At 39.3% G+C, this 18,327-nt stretch overlaps 2 protein-coding genes across 2 annotated transcripts; both read left to right on the top strand.

The window, feature by feature from the left end:
* The first annotated feature begins 8,854 nt into the window (after positions 1–8,854).
* On the top strand, positions 8,855–9,716 carry LOC143599723 (proteasome subunit alpha type-4-like). Its single transcript, XM_077077614.1, has one exon. The coding sequence runs from the start codon at positions 8,867–8,869 to the stop codon at positions 9,614–9,616; it is 750 nt and encodes a 249-aa protein (XP_076933729.1). The 5' UTR covers positions 8,855–8,866; the 3' UTR covers positions 9,617–9,716.
* Positions 9,717–16,857: 7,141 nt separating this feature from the next.
* LOC143599724 (uncharacterized) lies at positions 16,858–17,434 on the top strand (the record flags this gene model as incomplete). The annotated part of the gene is made up of 1 exon (XM_077077615.1): positions 16,858–17,434. A coding segment is annotated over exon 1 (577 nt), but the record flags the coding sequence as incomplete, so codon positions are not given.
* Positions 17,435–18,327: the final 893 nt, after the last annotated feature.

Consider the following 18,327-nt stretch of genomic DNA (forward strand, 5'->3'; position numbering starts at 1 on the left):
CGCACCAGCCGTATTCATGGACCTCATGAACCGATTATGCAAGGCGTACCTCGACAAGTTTGCTATCGTTTTCATAGATGATATCCTCGTCTACTCCAAGAACAAGACCGACCATGAAGAACACCCGAGGTTAATCCTGGAATTGCTATAGAAGGAACAATTGTACGCAAAGCTTTCGAAATGCGAATTTTGGCTTCGCGAGGTTCACTTCTTAGGACATGTGATCATTGAGTGTGGTATCCACGTCGATCCAGGCAAGGTAGAGGCCATTAAAAAAACTGGGAAGCACCTAAGACTGCGACTGAGGTGCGACAATTCCTAGGATTGGCTGGCTACTACTGACGTTTCATTGCGACTGGTAACGCAAACGCAAACGCAAACGCATTAATTTATTTGTATAAACTTGTGAACTCACCAACCTTTGTGTTGACACTTTTAGTATGTTATTCTCAGGTAGCCGAGGCGGGCGCGCTGTATTGGACATGCATTCGGTAAACACCATTGCTCTAAAAATTCTTTAATTTTTATCTTGATAAAGTGGGTTTTTAAGTCGTCTTGTGTGGCGCAACTTTTTGGTTTATAATTTACGCTTCCGCATTTCATTTAAGACTTGATGTCTTGTTGGTTTTGAAAACTTTAAATATGGTGTTTGATTATAACTAATGATTCTGATCCTGTTAGTTCACACCCTCTGACGGTAAAACTCCGTTAGTGGATTTTGAGGGTGAGACAGATTGGTATCAGGGCCATTGGTTATAGTGAACTAAAAAATGCATTCATACTAGACTATAACCGCAACGACCCATTAGTTATAATTTTACGCATTGCATATATAAATACGTATTATATATTTTGTTATTCGTTTCCTTTATCTCTTTACCTCATTCACTCATATGCGCGTAACCCATACACGACTTAACCTATAAGGATGTCGACGCCATCATAATCATCATCATGCCCCTGGAATAGAACCACATCTACCCAAATCATCACCACCCCGAGTAGTCTCGGCACTAGCAGCCCCTGCACCGAAGAGACATCTCCCATCTAGAGACGTGTGCGAAGAAAACAGTAACTAGAGATGGTACCCGAGTCTAATCGAGCGTATGGTTTACCATGAGCAAGTTCCACCACTACCTCTCCCAGGCTGTCCTATACCCTTCAACACGTTACCATCCATAACCGAACCAATGGAGCGTGCTTTCGCAGCTCTCGCTTCCTGTTTAGAGCGTGAAGTGGGCTTTATGCGCTCCACGAGAGCGAAGGTTACTGAAGTGAAAGAGGATGGAGCTAATGCTTGGAGGAGACTTACCTACCTGACCGAAGCCATGAAGGAAGTTCAGGATGCTCATGTGCAGCAAATGAAGGTAGTGACCAAGATGCAGTCAGAGATGATAGACTTGCAGAACGAAGGTTGGAAAGCAAGAAGCCTTGCAGCAGTAGCTCTAGCTCGTTGTGAGACACTAGAGGCGCGAATTGCTCCTAACGCAGCAGGACAGGAAGAGGATCTGAAGAAGACCCCGAGGCGGAACCCGAAGAGGAACCGGAGGAAGAGCCGGCTGAGCAGGAGGCACACTCGGACTTGTCCTCATACAACGACATCTAAGGATGATAACACCTAGATGGAAGGGAGATGTCTAGAAGAAACGCTGGACGTGGTCGCGGTAACATCAACATGACCGCAGCAGAACTCCAAGCTTTGATGAATGACCATGCGTCGGCAGCTCTAGCTGCGCATATTCAGAATCAAGCGGGAGGTCCATCTAGAGTCTGTACTTTCAAGAACTACTTGGACTGCAAGCCCAATTCGTTTGACGGCACTGAGGGAGCCATAGGTTTCCTGCGTTGGGCCGAGAAGGCAGAGTCAGCTTTTGAGATGTGTAACTATCCACCGGCCAGCTGGAGCCCCTGTCCTATTTGTCCGAAAGAAGGATGGGACTTTCTGCATGTGCATCGACTACCGAGAGCTGAACAAGGTGACGGTCAAGAACCGTTATCCCCTACCGCGAATTGATGATCATTTTGACCACCTTCAAGGATCGAGTTACTACTCGAAGATAGATTTGAGATCTGGTTACCAACAATTAAGAGTGCGTGAAGAAGACATTTCATAGACGGCATTCAGGACTCGGTACGGTCACTATAAGTTTTCGGTTATGCCTTTTGGCTTAACCAACGCACCAGCCGTATTCATGGACCTCATGAACCGAGTATGCAAGGCGTACATCGACAAGTTTGCTATCGTTTTCATAGATGATATCTTCGTCTACTCCAAGAACAAGACCGACCATGAAGAACACCTGAGGTTAATCCTGGAATTGCTAAAGAAGGAACAATTGTACGCAAATCTTTTGGAATGCGAATTTTGGCTTCGCGAGGTTTACTTCTTAGGACATGTGATCAATGAGAGTGGTATCCACGTCGATCCAGGCAAGGTAGAGGCCATCAAAAAAATTGGGAAGCACCTAAGACTCCAACTGAGGTGCGATAATTCCTAGGATTGGTTGGCTACTACCGACGTTTCATTGAGGGTTTTTAAAAGATTGCTCAACCCCTCACCGCACTGACACACAAGGGTACTAAGTACAATTGGGGTGACGCGCAGGAGTCTGCCTTCAAACTGTTGAAAACCAAACTCTGTAGCGCACCTATCTTAGCCCTTCCCAAGGGAACGGAAAATTTTGAGGTGCATTGTGACGCATCGATACAGGGTCTCGGTTGCGTGTTAATGCAACTCGAGAAGGTTATAGCCTATGCCTCTCGACAGCTACGGATCCATGAGAAAAACTATACGACCCATGACTTGGAACTCGGAGCTGTGGTGTTTGCTCTAAAGATATGGAGACATTACTTGTACGGTACCAGATTCACCATTTACACCGACCACAAGAGTCTCCGACATATCTATGATCAGAAGGAGTTGAACATGCCACAGCGTCGTTGGGTCGAGCTACTTAAAATTTTGACTGTTCCATCAAATACCACCCTGGCAAGGCCAATGTAGTGGCCGATGCTCTCAGCAGAAAGGAAACCGATAAGCATAGACGAGTGCGAGCATTACAACTCACAATTCATGCCAATTTACCTGATCAAATTCGTAATGCTCAACTTGAAGCTTTGAAAGACGATAACCTCCTATCAGAACTCTTGCGGGGCATGGATAAGCAGCTTGAAACCAAATCGGACGGGGTCCGATATTTCAAAAACCGGATTTGGGTCCCTCGATACGGAGACTTGAGAAATCTGGTGATGGACGAGGCACACAAATTCCGATACTCCATTCACCCTGTCTCAGATAAAATGTACCATGACCTAAAGGCACTTTACTGGTGGCCAAACATGAAAGCCGACATTGCCACTTATGTGAGCAAATGTTTAACTTGTGCAAGAGTCAAGGTGGAGTATCAGAAACCATCCGGACTGTTACAACAACCGGAACTCCCAACGTGGAAATGGGAACACATTTCCATGGATTTCATCACGGGATTACCCAAAACACCGACGTGATGCGGTACCATCTGGGTGATCGTTGACCGGTTGACTAAGTCTGCGCATTTCTTAGCGATCAAGGAATCAAACAAAATGGAAAGATTGAATCGCATCTACATGAAAGAAGTAGTGTCCAGTCACGGAGTGCCTGTCTCAATCATATCCGATCGAGATTCTCGTTTCACTTCGCACTTTTGGAAGTCACTACAGAACGCACTAGGCGCCCGCCTTGATATGAGTACAACATACCATCCTCAAACGGATGGGCAAAGTGAACGCACCATTCAGACCTTGGAAGACATGTTGCGGCATGCGTGTTGGATTTCGGAAAAAGTTGGGAACCCCACTTGCCCTTGGTGGAGTTTTCGTATAATAACAGCTACCACGCAATCATTAAAGCAGCGCCTTTTGAAGCGTTGTATGGACGAAAGTGTCGATCGTCTCTTTGCTGGCAGAAGTAGGTGACAGGCAAATCACTGGCCCCAAATTAGTGCTCGAAGCCTTAGAAAATATTGTCCAAATCCGAAATCGCATGGCAGCAGCACGAGATCGCCAAAAGAGTTACGCCGACAATCGCCGAAAACCTCTGGAATTCCAAGTGAATGACAAGGTTTTACTGAAAGTCTCACCTTGGAAAGGTGTAGTTCGCTTTGGAAAGCGAAACAAACTCAACCCACGATACGTTAGCCCATACCGGATTACTGAACGTATTGGTCCGGTAGCGTACCGATTGGACTTACCAACGGAACTCAATGGCGTGCACAACGTTTTCCATGTATCCAACTTGAAGAAATGCTTTTCTGACGAAACACAAGCAGTTCCTTTGGGCGAGTTGCAAGTTGATGAACAGTTACGCTTCATCGAAGAACCAGTCGAGTTTTGGATTGGGAAACCAAAACACTCAAACACAGCAAGATTCCCATCGTTAAAGTTCGTTGGAGCTCGAGACGTGGACCAGAGTTCGTGGGAATGCGAGGATCAAGCACCGAAAACCGTGAAAGCCGAGAAACCGTCAGAATACACCAGAGGTATGAATTAAATTTTGGGACGAAATTTCTTTCCACAGGGGGATGATATGACAAACTGAAAATTTGCTTTTTTTTCAAACCCCACCCAACTCTAAACTCGACTCTAAACCTTCCTTGATGTGACAACCCGAACCCGAATTCTAAACTAAACTCTAACCCCGAGGAGGAACTCGAACACTTAGTAACGCATGCTTGATAGGTTAGCTACCTATTGATATATAATTGAGTTAACACTATCTGGTAACGCAAACGCATTAATTTATTTGTATAAACTTGTGAACTCACCAACCTTTGTGTTGACACTTTTAGTATGTTATTCTCAGGTAGACGAGGCGGGCCCGCGGTATTGGACATGCATTTGCTAAACACCACTGCTCTAAAAACTTCTTTAATTTTTATCTTGATAAATTGGGTTTTTAAGTCGTCCTGTGTGGCGCAACTTTTTGGTTTATAATTTACGCTTCCGCATTTCATTTAAGACTTGATGTCTTGTTGGTTTTGAAAACTTTAAATATGGTGTTTGATTATAACTAATGATTCCGATCCTGTTAGTTCACACCCTCTGACGGTAAAACTTCGTTAGTGGATTTTGAGGGTGTGACAATCATACATTGACCCAGGTACATTGATTTTGTATCAATAGGAACAGATCCACATCTATGTAGTTGTTTATATTTTCATAGGAATTGTAATGCTAAACATTAATATATGAATTGTGCTTTTTTTTATCTATATATATCTCGACTAAATCTTATGTATTCTCACCAACATTCGTGTTGACAAACTCTATTTTTATACATGCTACATGTACAAGTAATTTACGTTGTTCAAGATTGAAGAAATTAGTTTTACTTTAGGATATAATTCAACATACAAAAATACGATGTAATTGTTTTAATTATTGAATTTGTGTACGTGTTTAATGTTAATGAAATTAAATATTTATTGTCGCTTTAATTAGTGTCTTTTGAGCCACTGTCCAGTCAATACGTTACGCCCCGACATATTCCACGGCCTTTGGTCGGGGTGTGACATTTTATCATTCGGCCCCTTTAGTCCTTACAAATCACCGCTTTCTCATGAGTTCAACAACGAGGTAGTGTTTCATATGGCTTAGGGAGTTTATGAACTACTAACAGACAAATTATTTATGTTTTCAAGATCCGTCGTACGGAGAAGCAGAGGAAAAGAAATAGGGCCTTGCTAGAATGGAAATGGCATGACGCTATCGAACGGTTCACGAACAGGCCACCGAATGTTTGGTTTGTTTAGATGTTGGCTAGACAACTTTAAATAATAAAATATATAGAAAATATGATGTTTAAAAATTGGAACAACCATCAACCCTAATAGCGCTTGAAAGTCAATAATAAATGACTCAAAATGACTTTATCAACATTATGGGTAATTTGGTTATCAGAAAAGTTACAAATATAATGCGAGTAAAATGAAGTTTCGTACCATCAAGGGTACTTTAGATATTACTGAAAATCTTCAATATGGAGTTGTTTCGATTATTTTTGACTTCCTTGGCAAATAAGGCAATTTTTGACTTCCTTGCCCAAGGTTGACTTTTTTGGTCAAAATCTGGTTGATATGAATTTGTATATGTTTTCGTAACATTATATTTGAATTGAAAATTTTTATTGATGAACACTTGTAGCTTGAAGAGGATACGAATGATGCTTAATTGCTTATAATCGATCTTGTCTATGGAAATAACTACTAAGGCATTGGCTTAATTACAAAAATATATAAAATCGTTTTTTTGTGTAACCCAAAGCATGGTGGATTGTTACTTAATTGGGTTGTTGACTATTTTAGATCCTAGTGAGATATATTTTTGTAGATAATTTTGAGATTCAGAATATGCATGGGAGATGAGCCTCTGATTTTAGTTTCATAAGTGCATATTAAAATTGTTTAGAGTAATTTCATTGTGTGTTTGGGCTCTTTGGGAAAGGTCCTGATCTCTTTGAGTGCATTTGTTTTGTAAGTTCGTTAATTACTTAATTAGTGTAATCATATTCTCACGTTAATATTCCCGTCTACCGGACGGTTAAAGTACTAGTTGTGTCGGGTTGAAAGGTTGAAATGTGTATCCCGAACAAGACCCATATTATTATTCGTGTCAAAGTTTCAAACCTAACCTGCACACTTAAATTTATGTAGACCCGAGCATGAACTGTTTATCCAATTTATTTAGAAAAAGTGAAAAATAAAATTGATATAACTTATAACAGGTAGAGTAAATGAGTAATATGTATATGTATATATATATATATTTTTGAAAAATTATTATAAATCTTGAAAAAGAACTAGAAATTACAAGTGTATCATTATAAAAAAGAAAATGTTATTTTTATTATATTAGTTAAACGGGTCAACTTAAACCGACCCGGGGTCATGTTAGTCGACAGACAGCCGTGTTGAGTTCGGGTGGCCCTATTCATCATTTAGAACCCAGAAAAAACAGAAGAAAGAATCCTGTTGAGTTGGGGCACAATAAAACTCCGTACCGAGCGAGAGTATAAGCCTCACCACGGCGCTCGTAATTTATTTTATTTTCACTCTTCAAATCAAGGTCATTCCTCCAATTAATTGAAATTTTATGTTCAATGTAGATTTAGGAGTTAGGTCAAATATATGTTCACTCGAATCATTGTTAGGTTTATATATTTTATTTCAATTCTGATTTTAGTATGTATGTATGTATGTATGTAGTTTAATAGCGTTTGGTGAATATATATATCAATAAGGATTTAGGGTAACATGTCATACATACAATACAATCTTCAATTTCGAGTTTGATTTCTTGTAATATTGGTTTTGGTTATATTGTATGAGTTAACTTTTTGACCTAAAAATAATTTACGTATTGAAAGATTCTTGGTTAAGATTGATTTATGTTGGGAACGGCCGTTGAGAGACGTACTAACGGTAAAATAAGAAAATGAGCTGGTAGTTGTTTTTAGGGAATGTCGAATATAGTTTTGTTTTTTTTATCTCTATTAATCTTTCTGTTAAAAGAATGCTTCGAAGTTCAAACAACGATTGAAGTCTAGATATTAAACTTGTTCACTGAGTTTTAACAAATATACAAGAAGAATTCATATATGTGAAGATGCTAGTTTTATATGTGACTCTACTAATAATGCTCAGTGAACTTTTTGAGGAATTAGTATTGAATTTTTATGATTCAGTGATAGCTAGTTATATGTGCAGGTGTGAATACGATGGAACTTGGAAATTAGATTAGTTATATTTCATGGGTTGGTTAACAATTATGCGTGTCGTGTTCTGTGACTTATGTTTTCATATCTTGCTAGAAATTTTGGATTTAAATGTATCAGACATTTATTTTTGTCTTTAGTTTATGATAGAGATCTTATTCGAGTTTGTTACTTAATAGTCTTTTGTAATTGTGTGTGTGTGTGTGTGGGGGGGGTAAGTGTAAGTTCTATTTTTATAAATAAGGATCAATAGTTAATTAGAGAGGCAGGAGAGATATTACCTAGTTTGTTAGGGCTCATTGCATTAGCATGGGTAGGACGTAGCCCTGGACCACTTCGGTGGATAGTTATCTAGTTGTAGATCCATGAGATCATCTTCTTCAATTCAATATACTTTACACATTTGATTTTATCTTTTCAATATTCAACGCCTATCAGTTTATAATCCAAAGTGTAATTGTCTTCTAAATTCAGTGAATATTTTTCACCGATACCCATGAAGAGATTGCATTATAAATCAAGACAATGTGACTTCAAAGAGTAATTTTGGTGCACTGTACTTTCTAAATAGTAATATGATATTATTAAAACAAAGTATACTGTTCTTGGAATAAACGATGTTACTAATTAATTTTGGGTAAGATGTCGTACGATCTTCAAGGACAATTTTATTGACCTCTATTTAGGTTTTTGGACTTTGATTTCTTGCAAGATTGGTCTTGATTCTTAAATTCTAACGTATGAATTGACTTCTGAACCTAAAAATGATCCAGTCAGGCGGTCACTACAACATTCTTAGTTAAGATGAATTTAACGATGACTTTGTACGTCTAGTTGCTTCTAAATGCTTCTTAAAAGTCATATATACCTGCAGTCTGCAGATTATACAAACAATAAAATTACAAAATTACCTGGTAATTATATTTTGGGACATGCTGAATATAGTTTTATCCCTTAATAGTCTTTATCTTTCTGTTAAAAGAATGCTTTAAAGTTCAAACAACTATTCAAGGTTAGAAATTAGGAAATATAAATGAATTCATATATCTGGAGATGTTATGACAAAACTTTATATAGTTTATAACACATTCTGTTTTTATAAAATCTTAAAAACAGATGTCGAGAAGGTATGACAGCCGAACAACAATATTCTCCCCTGAAGGCCGACTCTACCAAGTCGAATACGCGATGGAAGCAATTGGCAATGCAGGGTCCGCGATCGGGATCCTCTCAAAAGACGGCGTGGTTCTAGTCGGTGAGAAAAAAGTAACATCAAAACTCCTCCAAACCTCAATCTCCACCGGAAAAATGTACAAAATCGACGACCATGTGGCGTGTGCGGTAGCCGGGATAATGTCGGACGCCAACATACTAATCAACACGGCCCGTGTTCAAGCCCAACGTTACACGTTTTCGTACCAAGAGCCGATGCCGGTTGAACAACTGGTCCAATCACTTTGTGACACCAAGCAAGGCTACACGCAGTTCGGTGGGCTACGACCTTTCGGGGTTTCGTTTTTGTTTGCGGGGTGGGATATGAATTATGGGTTTCAACTTTATTTGAGTGACCCGAGTGGGAACTATGGTGGGTGGAAGGCTGCAGCGGTCGGGGCTAACAATCAGGCAGCACAGTCGATGTTGAAGCAGGATTATAAGGATGATATTAGTCAGGAAGAGGCGGTCCAGCTGGCGCTTAAGGTGCTTAGTAAGACAATGGATAGTACTAGTTTGAGTTCTGATAAGCTTGAATTGGCTGAGATCTTTTTGTCAAGTTCTGGGAAGGTTAAGTACGAGGTTTGTTCGCCTGATGCTTTGAGTAAGATGTTGATCAAGTATGGTGTGACTCAGCCGGCTGCTGAAGCCTAAGGTTTGACTCTAGTTTATGATCTGCTGCTGATGATGGACTTGTTCTGGATAATGGTTTTAATTTGTATGTTTGGATCTTGGTTTTGTTGTGTTGGTGGTAAAGACATGATTTAAGTTAAGTTCTTGATTTGATGATTGAGAGGTAGGTGTATGCTTTATGAACTGTTGAAATGGACTGCACCATACAAATCGAAGCAATTCAGCCCATTTGCCCCAAAACCGGTTTTATGTGCATTTAGAAAGTATGGTATTTTTTAAGGAAGGATAATAAGTAGTCTACTCAATTGGTTTTTAATATGGATGGTTAGAGATTAGTTTAGGGAGGAAATCAAATATAAAAAGGGGAAGCATATAATAGGTATAACACATTTCACATGCAATGCGTGACTGCACATGTTAAATTCTCTTATCATTTTAAAACGTCTATAATTATTTTATGTTAAATTTCCTTATCATTTTAAAACGTCTATAATTATTTTTAATGACATTTTTTTAGAACACAAATTTATTATAATAACAAGTGATTTTTATTTTTTTGGGTATCATATTGATATATAAAAAAAATTAGTGGGTTTTTTACAAATTTGTCTTATAAAAATTGTGTATATACAATTGTGATTTTCATTGTGTTATTTTTAGTATTGTGATTTTTTAAATTGTGTTATACAATTGTGGTTTTTTTTCAAAGTGTTTTTTACATTTTGTTTTTTCATAATGTGTTTTCCATTGTGTTTTTTCCGGTGACTGTTTTCCGGCGACTTTTTGGTGAAATTTTCGGGGGATTGTTTTCCGGTGAAATTTTCCGACGAAATTTTTAAAGACTTTTCCGCGCGAGGTGGTGGTGGTGGTGGGTGTGACGGTTGTGTTGCGGTGGGCTGTCGAGTAGTGGTGGTTATAGGAGATGAGTGAAGATGTAAGTGGGTTTTTGAGATTAATAAAATTGAGTTTTTAATATTAAAGTAACCTAAACCTTGTATTATACTTACAAATTATTTTTGTCATAAAGAATTTAGCCAAAACTTAACGATTAAGAAAAAAAGTATCTTCATAAAATATCTATATCATCAAAATATAAATTTGAATGAAAACTTTGCACTGTTGAGGAAAAAGAAGGTGAACATTAGATTTTTTTGGTTTTTTGAAACCGTTTGGCTTTAAGTTTTTTATTTTTTACTATGGGCTCAGTTTTAATTTTTTCAGTTTTGTCATTTAGGCTTCAAGCTTTGAAGTAAAGAAATTGCATGATATCCAAAACCTAGCCGTTGTTAACTGCTAAAAATAAAAAAATAATATTAAATTAAAACATTTATTATTTTAAACCGAAACCTTATTGTAAACACTAGTTCTTAAAATTTAAACACAACTCTTTCTTATTCTCTACAACAATTGATCCCAACTTAAAAAAAAAACAACCAGTATGAATCCATTCAATCCGTCAATGTTCGTTTTTAGCCAACTTTTATACCAACAAATCGCGTCTTTCAATCGAAGCCTGAATACCACCCAACCGACCCCCAAACCGACCCGCCAGTGTTAATTTCGATTAAAACACAATGAACTACATTCAAATGTTAGGGATATTGCCCACTATAACCTCGTTTTATAACAAAGCCGGTTGTGGTTTTGAAAACGAGACGATGCCAGAGATACAACAAGCACCGGTGGCTTAACCTGGATGGTGCAAGAAAAAAGGCAGATGTTTGCGAGCACACAAGAAGAACGACATGAACGGCCCTCCGAATTAAAAAACCGTTATTCCGTGGATACAGTCCGAGTATGAGACACAAGGGCGTGACTCCCTATCTTGAAAGATCTTGAAGCATGTAAGTGTTTAATACTATTTATTATTATTTCTTTTAATACTTACTTTTTTTAGCCGATCATCTAAAGGCTGACGTTTTTTTTGGAACAAAAGTTATTGAACATTTTCACGGATTGTTGGGCAAAGGGGATGGGTATTGGCCGAAGGATTTTATAACGTCAGAATGGAACGATATAAACCGTAAATGCCAACTTTTTCAAGGGGTTTACGGACAAGTGAAATTCGGAAGGGTAGCAGTGTCAATGACGCAAACATCATGGAAAACGCACTGACAGAGTATCTAAGTACCAACGGGTCTTCAATTACACGAGTTGTTGGATGCTTATGAGGGATCACCTTAAGTTGGCTGTCATCCCCCTTCTTGTCCGGAAGTAGGTGGCCACAAAAAAGGTTAAAAACCTCATATTCGTACGATCTAGAAACGCCAACGTCCGATGCTCGAAATACCGACCTAAACGATAATGAGTTCGTGAACCTTGACGAGGAGGACTTGGAGCTCATTCGACTGGGCGGTAGAAGATGACATGGGAATGGGAAAGGGGTCGTCATTGGGTGCGAGTGTGGGTGTTGAATACAAAGACCAATTCGACGAAATGAACCGTCGACTCCAAGATATACGACCTTGGATATGGGCGTCTTTAAGTCAATAAGGAGGTTGCCAAGGTCATGAAACACATGTAACCTTTCGGGTTTTCCACTTTTACTCTGTAACCGTTACCCGACCCATTTACGGGTCCGGGCTCTATCATTAATAAAATTTCCGCATTTATCGAGTGTATTTATTGTACTTAGTTATTTAATATTTGTTGATTACACTCGAAGTATAAGTTCCACTCGTTTATATACCCAACCTCAAACTCCAAGGGCCTGAGAGTAACTTATGTTATAACCCACCTTCTTAACTGGTTAATCCATTTACCCATACCTTTGTCTAAATGGGTTTTCTTGTACCCGAACAAACAATCAATCTATTAGCTGTCTAAATCCGTTTGTAACCAAATTACGATTTAGGAAATCGTTTATTTATGTAAAACGCGGCTCACCGACGAACTGATTAAGTTAATTACACCAATTTGATTCGTTTTTTTCCTTTTTTAACCTAACCGTCAACCCTAAATCATGGATGGACACGATATCATCGTTAATAATCCAATTAATTGTAAGGATTCATTCCTTGTTTGTTGGCCGACAATACCCCCTATTTAATTGAATCATTTTGCTCGTGAATTACTCGTTCATCACCTTAACTCAGCCGGCCCTGTTCCACCTTCGTTCTCCCTCTTCTGTTCATCATTCAAGGTAATTAAAAGCATGGTTTGGTTCGTGAAATCATGTTCATCGATAACCCTATAATCAATTTGATCAATTATATCAAATGGATAAGTTTTGATTTTAGGGTTTGTTTAATCAGTTTGGGGATGAACAGTCGGCGTTTATATTTATTTGGAAACGGGTTTTGTTGCATAAAGCTGGGTAGCCCAACTGGTTAACATGTTTGAATATGGAGGCGGAGGTCGCAGGTTCGACCCTCCTGCACTCCGTTTATTTTTGGAAATATCTTCTTTCATTTCTTTTAATGTATAACCCATTGTATTAATAATAATAATAATGTTTAATAATGAATATTTCACTAAAAACCGACGCTTTATACTCGTTTAACTTTCGTATTTACACAAAGGTATAATTACACACACACACACATATATATATATATACAAAAATATAAATATAAAGTACGTCCTAAATTAAATAATAATGTTTAACATATATAAAAAAAATTAAGTAAATTAATATTTTTTATATATTTATAAAAAGAAAACTATAATAACATTTTATTAAGTATATATTTTCATAAATCAAAATAATAGTTTAATAATGAATCCTTATAAATAAAATATTAAAATAATATTTCTTTGTTATTAATTATCTAGTTAAATCTTGTACTTAACGAGTCCGTTTACTCTCGTTTCCTAATAGGCTCTAACGTTCGCGTGTAATTTCTTCTCTCATTCTCACTACATTAATCATCCTCGTTCATCTGAGGTGAGTACCACATTCCCCTCCATTTTACTCGTTTTATCACGTTTTGGGGACATATGCGTAACTTAGTATCTTTTCACATTTATCTATACACAAAATTGCAACTGTTTGTCTTATGTGCTAACTAATCTCATGCCATACTTGTTATATGTTTATGTGCTCATTGTGAACCACATTCAGAGAGGTCCAGCATAATTTCATAAAATAGTATGATCATACGCTAGTCGTTATAGCCTTGTGCTTTTCGACATCTCATTTTATTTGCTCATTGGTTGATTGGTTAAATCTCATATGACTCGTTGCAGCTACGTATTTTATTATATATTGTATGTATAACTGAACTGGTGTGTTGCTCACTAAACCTCGTGTTGACAAACTATATTATTTTCAACGCATATGCAGGTCCCCGTTTGATGTGAAGTGTGTGGACTTAGAAGACTTGTTTAAGGACTTATGCTAGAAGAATTTATATTAAGACTATGAATTTTCATGATTTTGATTTATTTGATGTTTCGTTTACTTTGGATTTTGTAAATGAATAATGGTGTTATTTTAATTTATTAAATAGATATTTAAATATATAATTTTGCGTGATAGTAACCTTGCGAGCTGTGACAATCAGTCCACGCGCTCGGCATTTCTGCCGTAGGTTGGGGTGTGACAGATTGGTATCATAGCCGAAGGTTTAAGATAGGTCGTTAGAGATTGCCTTAGACACATGTTTAGGAGCCCTATACGTGCTTATCTGTCTACCTTACGTGTTCTATTTGATTGTTACTGCTTTCCCTTAGTTAATAATTTTATTATAATTATTATCATGCACACACACACTGTTCCGAGGCCATGCCTCAAAACTCAAATTTTTTATTTAAATTTAAAAATCAATAATTAGATTGCTTTTAATTGTGGGAAATTTCCTTAAGAATTCCCACCTGTTGTTTTCGCTCGTTCACCTTAGGGCTAGGTTATGTGGCATGTCCCTATCATATGAAAAGGGGAGAGAAATATGAGTTGGGCACTGGCAAAACGGTTCCAAGAACCAAAGGTAAGACGCTATTCCTTACCCGGGTGATTACCTGACCACGGTACTCAACCCTATAGACCTGAGCGAGACTCATGAATGCCATATGACCAACACCCTAAGCTGTCAACCGTAACCACACTAGTGGTTGCATCCCTATATTTTTTAAACCGAATTCACGGGTTCGTGGATTAAATTCGGTAACCTTCCGATTATGGTTTTTACGTTATTTCAAGTGGTTAGTCAGGAATCCCGACTATCCATTCCTTAACTTGTTTTGTATTTTTGTCGGAGTCATCAACGTGGTGGTTCACAAGATACTCCAACTACCCATATTTTATTTCGATTGTTCGTTATTTAGTTTGGTCGGTGAAAGACGTTCATCGGGCCGACAAACTATATTGCATTGATATTTCGTTAATTAGTTGGGACAATCAAATTGCCATGTAACGTTCATGAGCTATCCAACTCAATTGTTTATTCGTTAATTATTGTTGGGCCATTTGAATTGCCATGGAAAGCTCATGGGAGGCCAACCTCCCGAGATGCATTTCGTTAGATTTTTGTGTGAGACTAACCTAACAGAAACTTAACACTTTTAACTAACATCGTCTCCTCATGCTGGTTATCTCACATTAACCGCTTTAGTTACGTCCACTCTTAAAGATTTACACATATGATCCCCAACTCACAAACCTTTACTCTTATTTTCCCGTAGAATGTCGTCACTCAGAAATCAACGTCGTCACCAACGTTCATCTGGCTCACACGACGGCCGCCTGGCTGCTAGAATCACGAGAGAATTTGCTGCTGCAATGCCAAAAATTGTCGCCCAAATCCTGAGCCTCAACTCCAACAGTTCAGCCACCTCGGCCGAACCCAATAACTATGATTTCCGTAACTTCTTGAGTACCAAACCTCCATCTTTCCATGGTGAGGAAAATGCCACCGCCTTGCTCCAATGGTTTGAAGAAATGGAAAACATATTTATCCACTGTGAATGTCCGGATGTCAAACGGACCAAGTTTGCTTCTAGCCGCTTTGTGGATCGAGCTGTTATCTAGTGGAATGCCCTGAGGAACGACCAAGGGTCTGATTTGGTCGTGGCTATGCCTTGGGAGGAACTTAAGGAGGCCATGAAGAAGGAATTTTTACCGGAACATGAACTGCAGAGATTGGAAGCGGAGTTTTGGGATCTCAAGCCAATTGGTGGGGATAACTCCACTTATTCTAACCGATTACGTGAGCTTAGCCGTATTGTTCCACATATGGTAACCCCCGAGACCCGCGTCATTCAGAAGTACATTCGCGGTTTCCCGATCATTTTCTGTGATGCCGTAATGAGTGGTAACCCATCAACCATCGGTGAGGAAATGGACCTAGCTGCCTCCCTCACCGATAGTCACGTTAGGGATGGAGCCTTGTCTCGCGAGGATTCCAAGCCAACTCCCGACAAGACTAAGACCGACTCCTTTACCAATGCCAAGGCTGAGACCAAACCTTCCCACAACAACAACAACCGCTTCAACAAGAACCACCAAAAACGTAAGCCCAACCACTAAAACTACCCCATCAACCAACCTAACAACCAAGCCCCAAATGACCCTGATGCCCCGAAAAAGAAAGCTTACTTTGGTCCACATCCCCTTTGTGCCAAGTGTAACCGCCATCACCCGGTCCAATCCCGTTTCTGGTTGTGCGCTCAATGCAACCGTTACTGCCACCTTGCCAATACTTGTCGTGCACCGCCTGGTTCTCAAGTTGTCTAAACTCGGTCTGCATCCCCTACTGCTAGACCTCCTACTAACCCTGCTCAGCCAGGTATTCCTAATACCTGAGCTTGCTACCATCGCGGAGACCCTAACCATTTCCGTAACGCCTGCCCATTACTCACCCATGCTAACCAAGCCCATGTCATGCCTGCACCTCCTTATGTTACCCATCCACCACAAGCCTAAGTATACCATGCACCGTACTACACTGCTCAAGCCTACCGGGTGCAAACCTACCAGCCTCAAGCCTATGCACCCCAAACCCATGCACCTCATGCCTCAGCTCATGGCTCCTCCACCGGCATCAACACAAGCCCCCGTTATTCAAGATCCTCCTTTGAACCAAGTTTCTCAAACCCCTCAAGGGTCCAATGGTCATGCGTTTATGATGAATGTGAATCAAGCTCAGAGTTCTAGCGATGTGGTGAATGGTACGTTTCTCATTGATAGTCGTTATGCTTCGGTTTTATTTGATACGGGTGCCGATAAGAGTTTTATATCTTTGGATTTTGCGTATATTATTGATAAGCCTCGGGATAAGTTATTTAGACCTTTTACCGTAGAAGTAGCCGACGGAAATTCTATTATGATTGACTCGGTAGTCAGGGATTGTGTCATAGTTCTTAACAAAGTCGAGTTTTTAATTGACCTCATTCCGATGCAAATGGGTAGTTTCGATGTGATCGTAGGGATGGATTGGTTAACTTATAATCATGTGGAAGTTGTTTGTTTCGAAAAGTTCATTCGTATACCTCTCGAAAACGGTCGTGTTCTCAAGGTTTTCGGTGATACTCCAACGTCTAAGATTAATCTCATGTCGTTCTTTCAAGCTCATCGTTATTTGCGCAAGAAATGTATCGCATTCCTAGCTCTTGTGGTGGAGAAAGAGTGGAAAGAAAATAAATTATCTGATATCCCGGTTGTTCACGAGTTTCCCGATGTTTTTCCCAATGATGTCACTGGTCTTCCTCCGGTTCGCCAAGTCGAATTCCGAATTGATCTTATACCCAGAGCTAACCACGTAGCTAAAGCCCCTTACCGTCTTGCACCCTTAGAGATGCAAGAACTCTCGAGCCAACTCCAAGAAGTTTCGGAAAAGGGTTTTATTCACACAAGTTCTTCTCCTTGGGGTGCACCCGTGCTATTTGTCAAGAAGAAGGATGGTTCTTTTCGCATGTGCATTGACTATCGTGAACTCAACAAGCTTACCGTTAAGAATCGTTATCCGCTCCCTTGAATCGACGATCTCTTTGATCAACTTCAAGGAGCCGCATGCTTCTCGAAGATCGATCTCCAAATGGGTTATCATCAACTCCGAGTTAGTGAAGATGACATCCCTAAGACCGCCTTTCGTACTCGTTATGGTCATTACGAGTTCTGTGTTATGCCTTTTGGGTTGACAAACGCACCCGCGATGTTTATGGACCTCGTGAACCGTGTTTGTAAACCTTATTTGGACAAGTTCGTTATTGTTTTCATCGATGACATCTTAATCTATTCGAAATCTAAGAGCTACCACAAAAATCATCTCCATACCATTCTTGATCTGCTTCGAAAGGAGCAATTGTATGCCAATTTTTCTAAGTGCGAGTTTTGGTTGAAAGAAGTTCAGTTTTTGGGCCATATTGTTAACGACAAGGGTATTCATGTTGATCCTGCAAAGATCGAAGCTGTTAAGAATTGGAAGCCGCCTACATCTCCCACCGAAGTTCGTTCTTTTCTCGGTTTGGATGGTTATTACCGTCGTTTCATTCAAAACTTTTCCAAGATTGCATTGCCCCTCACCGCCTTAAGACACAAAGGTAAAGCCTTTGTGTGGGGGTTAAAGCAAGAAGAAGCCTTTGAAACTCTTAAGGACATGCTTTGCAATGCTCCTATCCTTGCTCTTCTGGAAGGAAATGAATATTTTTTTGTTTTCTGCGACGCTTCTAACCAAGGTTTTGGTTGCATTCTTATGCAACGATGAAAGGTTATCGCTTACGCTTTGAAACAACTCAAGGTTCACGCGAAAAATTATACGATGCATGATCTCGAACTTGGTGCTATTGTAATTGCC

Source organism: Bidens hawaiensis, unplaced genomic scaffold, assembly GCF_021521415.1.
Source record: "Bidens hawaiensis isolate Kalapana, Puna unplaced genomic scaffold, B.hawaiensis_p1.1 tig00052575_1, whole genome shotgun sequence".
In the NCBI taxonomy this organism is placed as follows: domain Eukaryota; kingdom Viridiplantae; phylum Streptophyta; class Magnoliopsida; order Asterales; family Asteraceae; genus Bidens; species Bidens hawaiensis.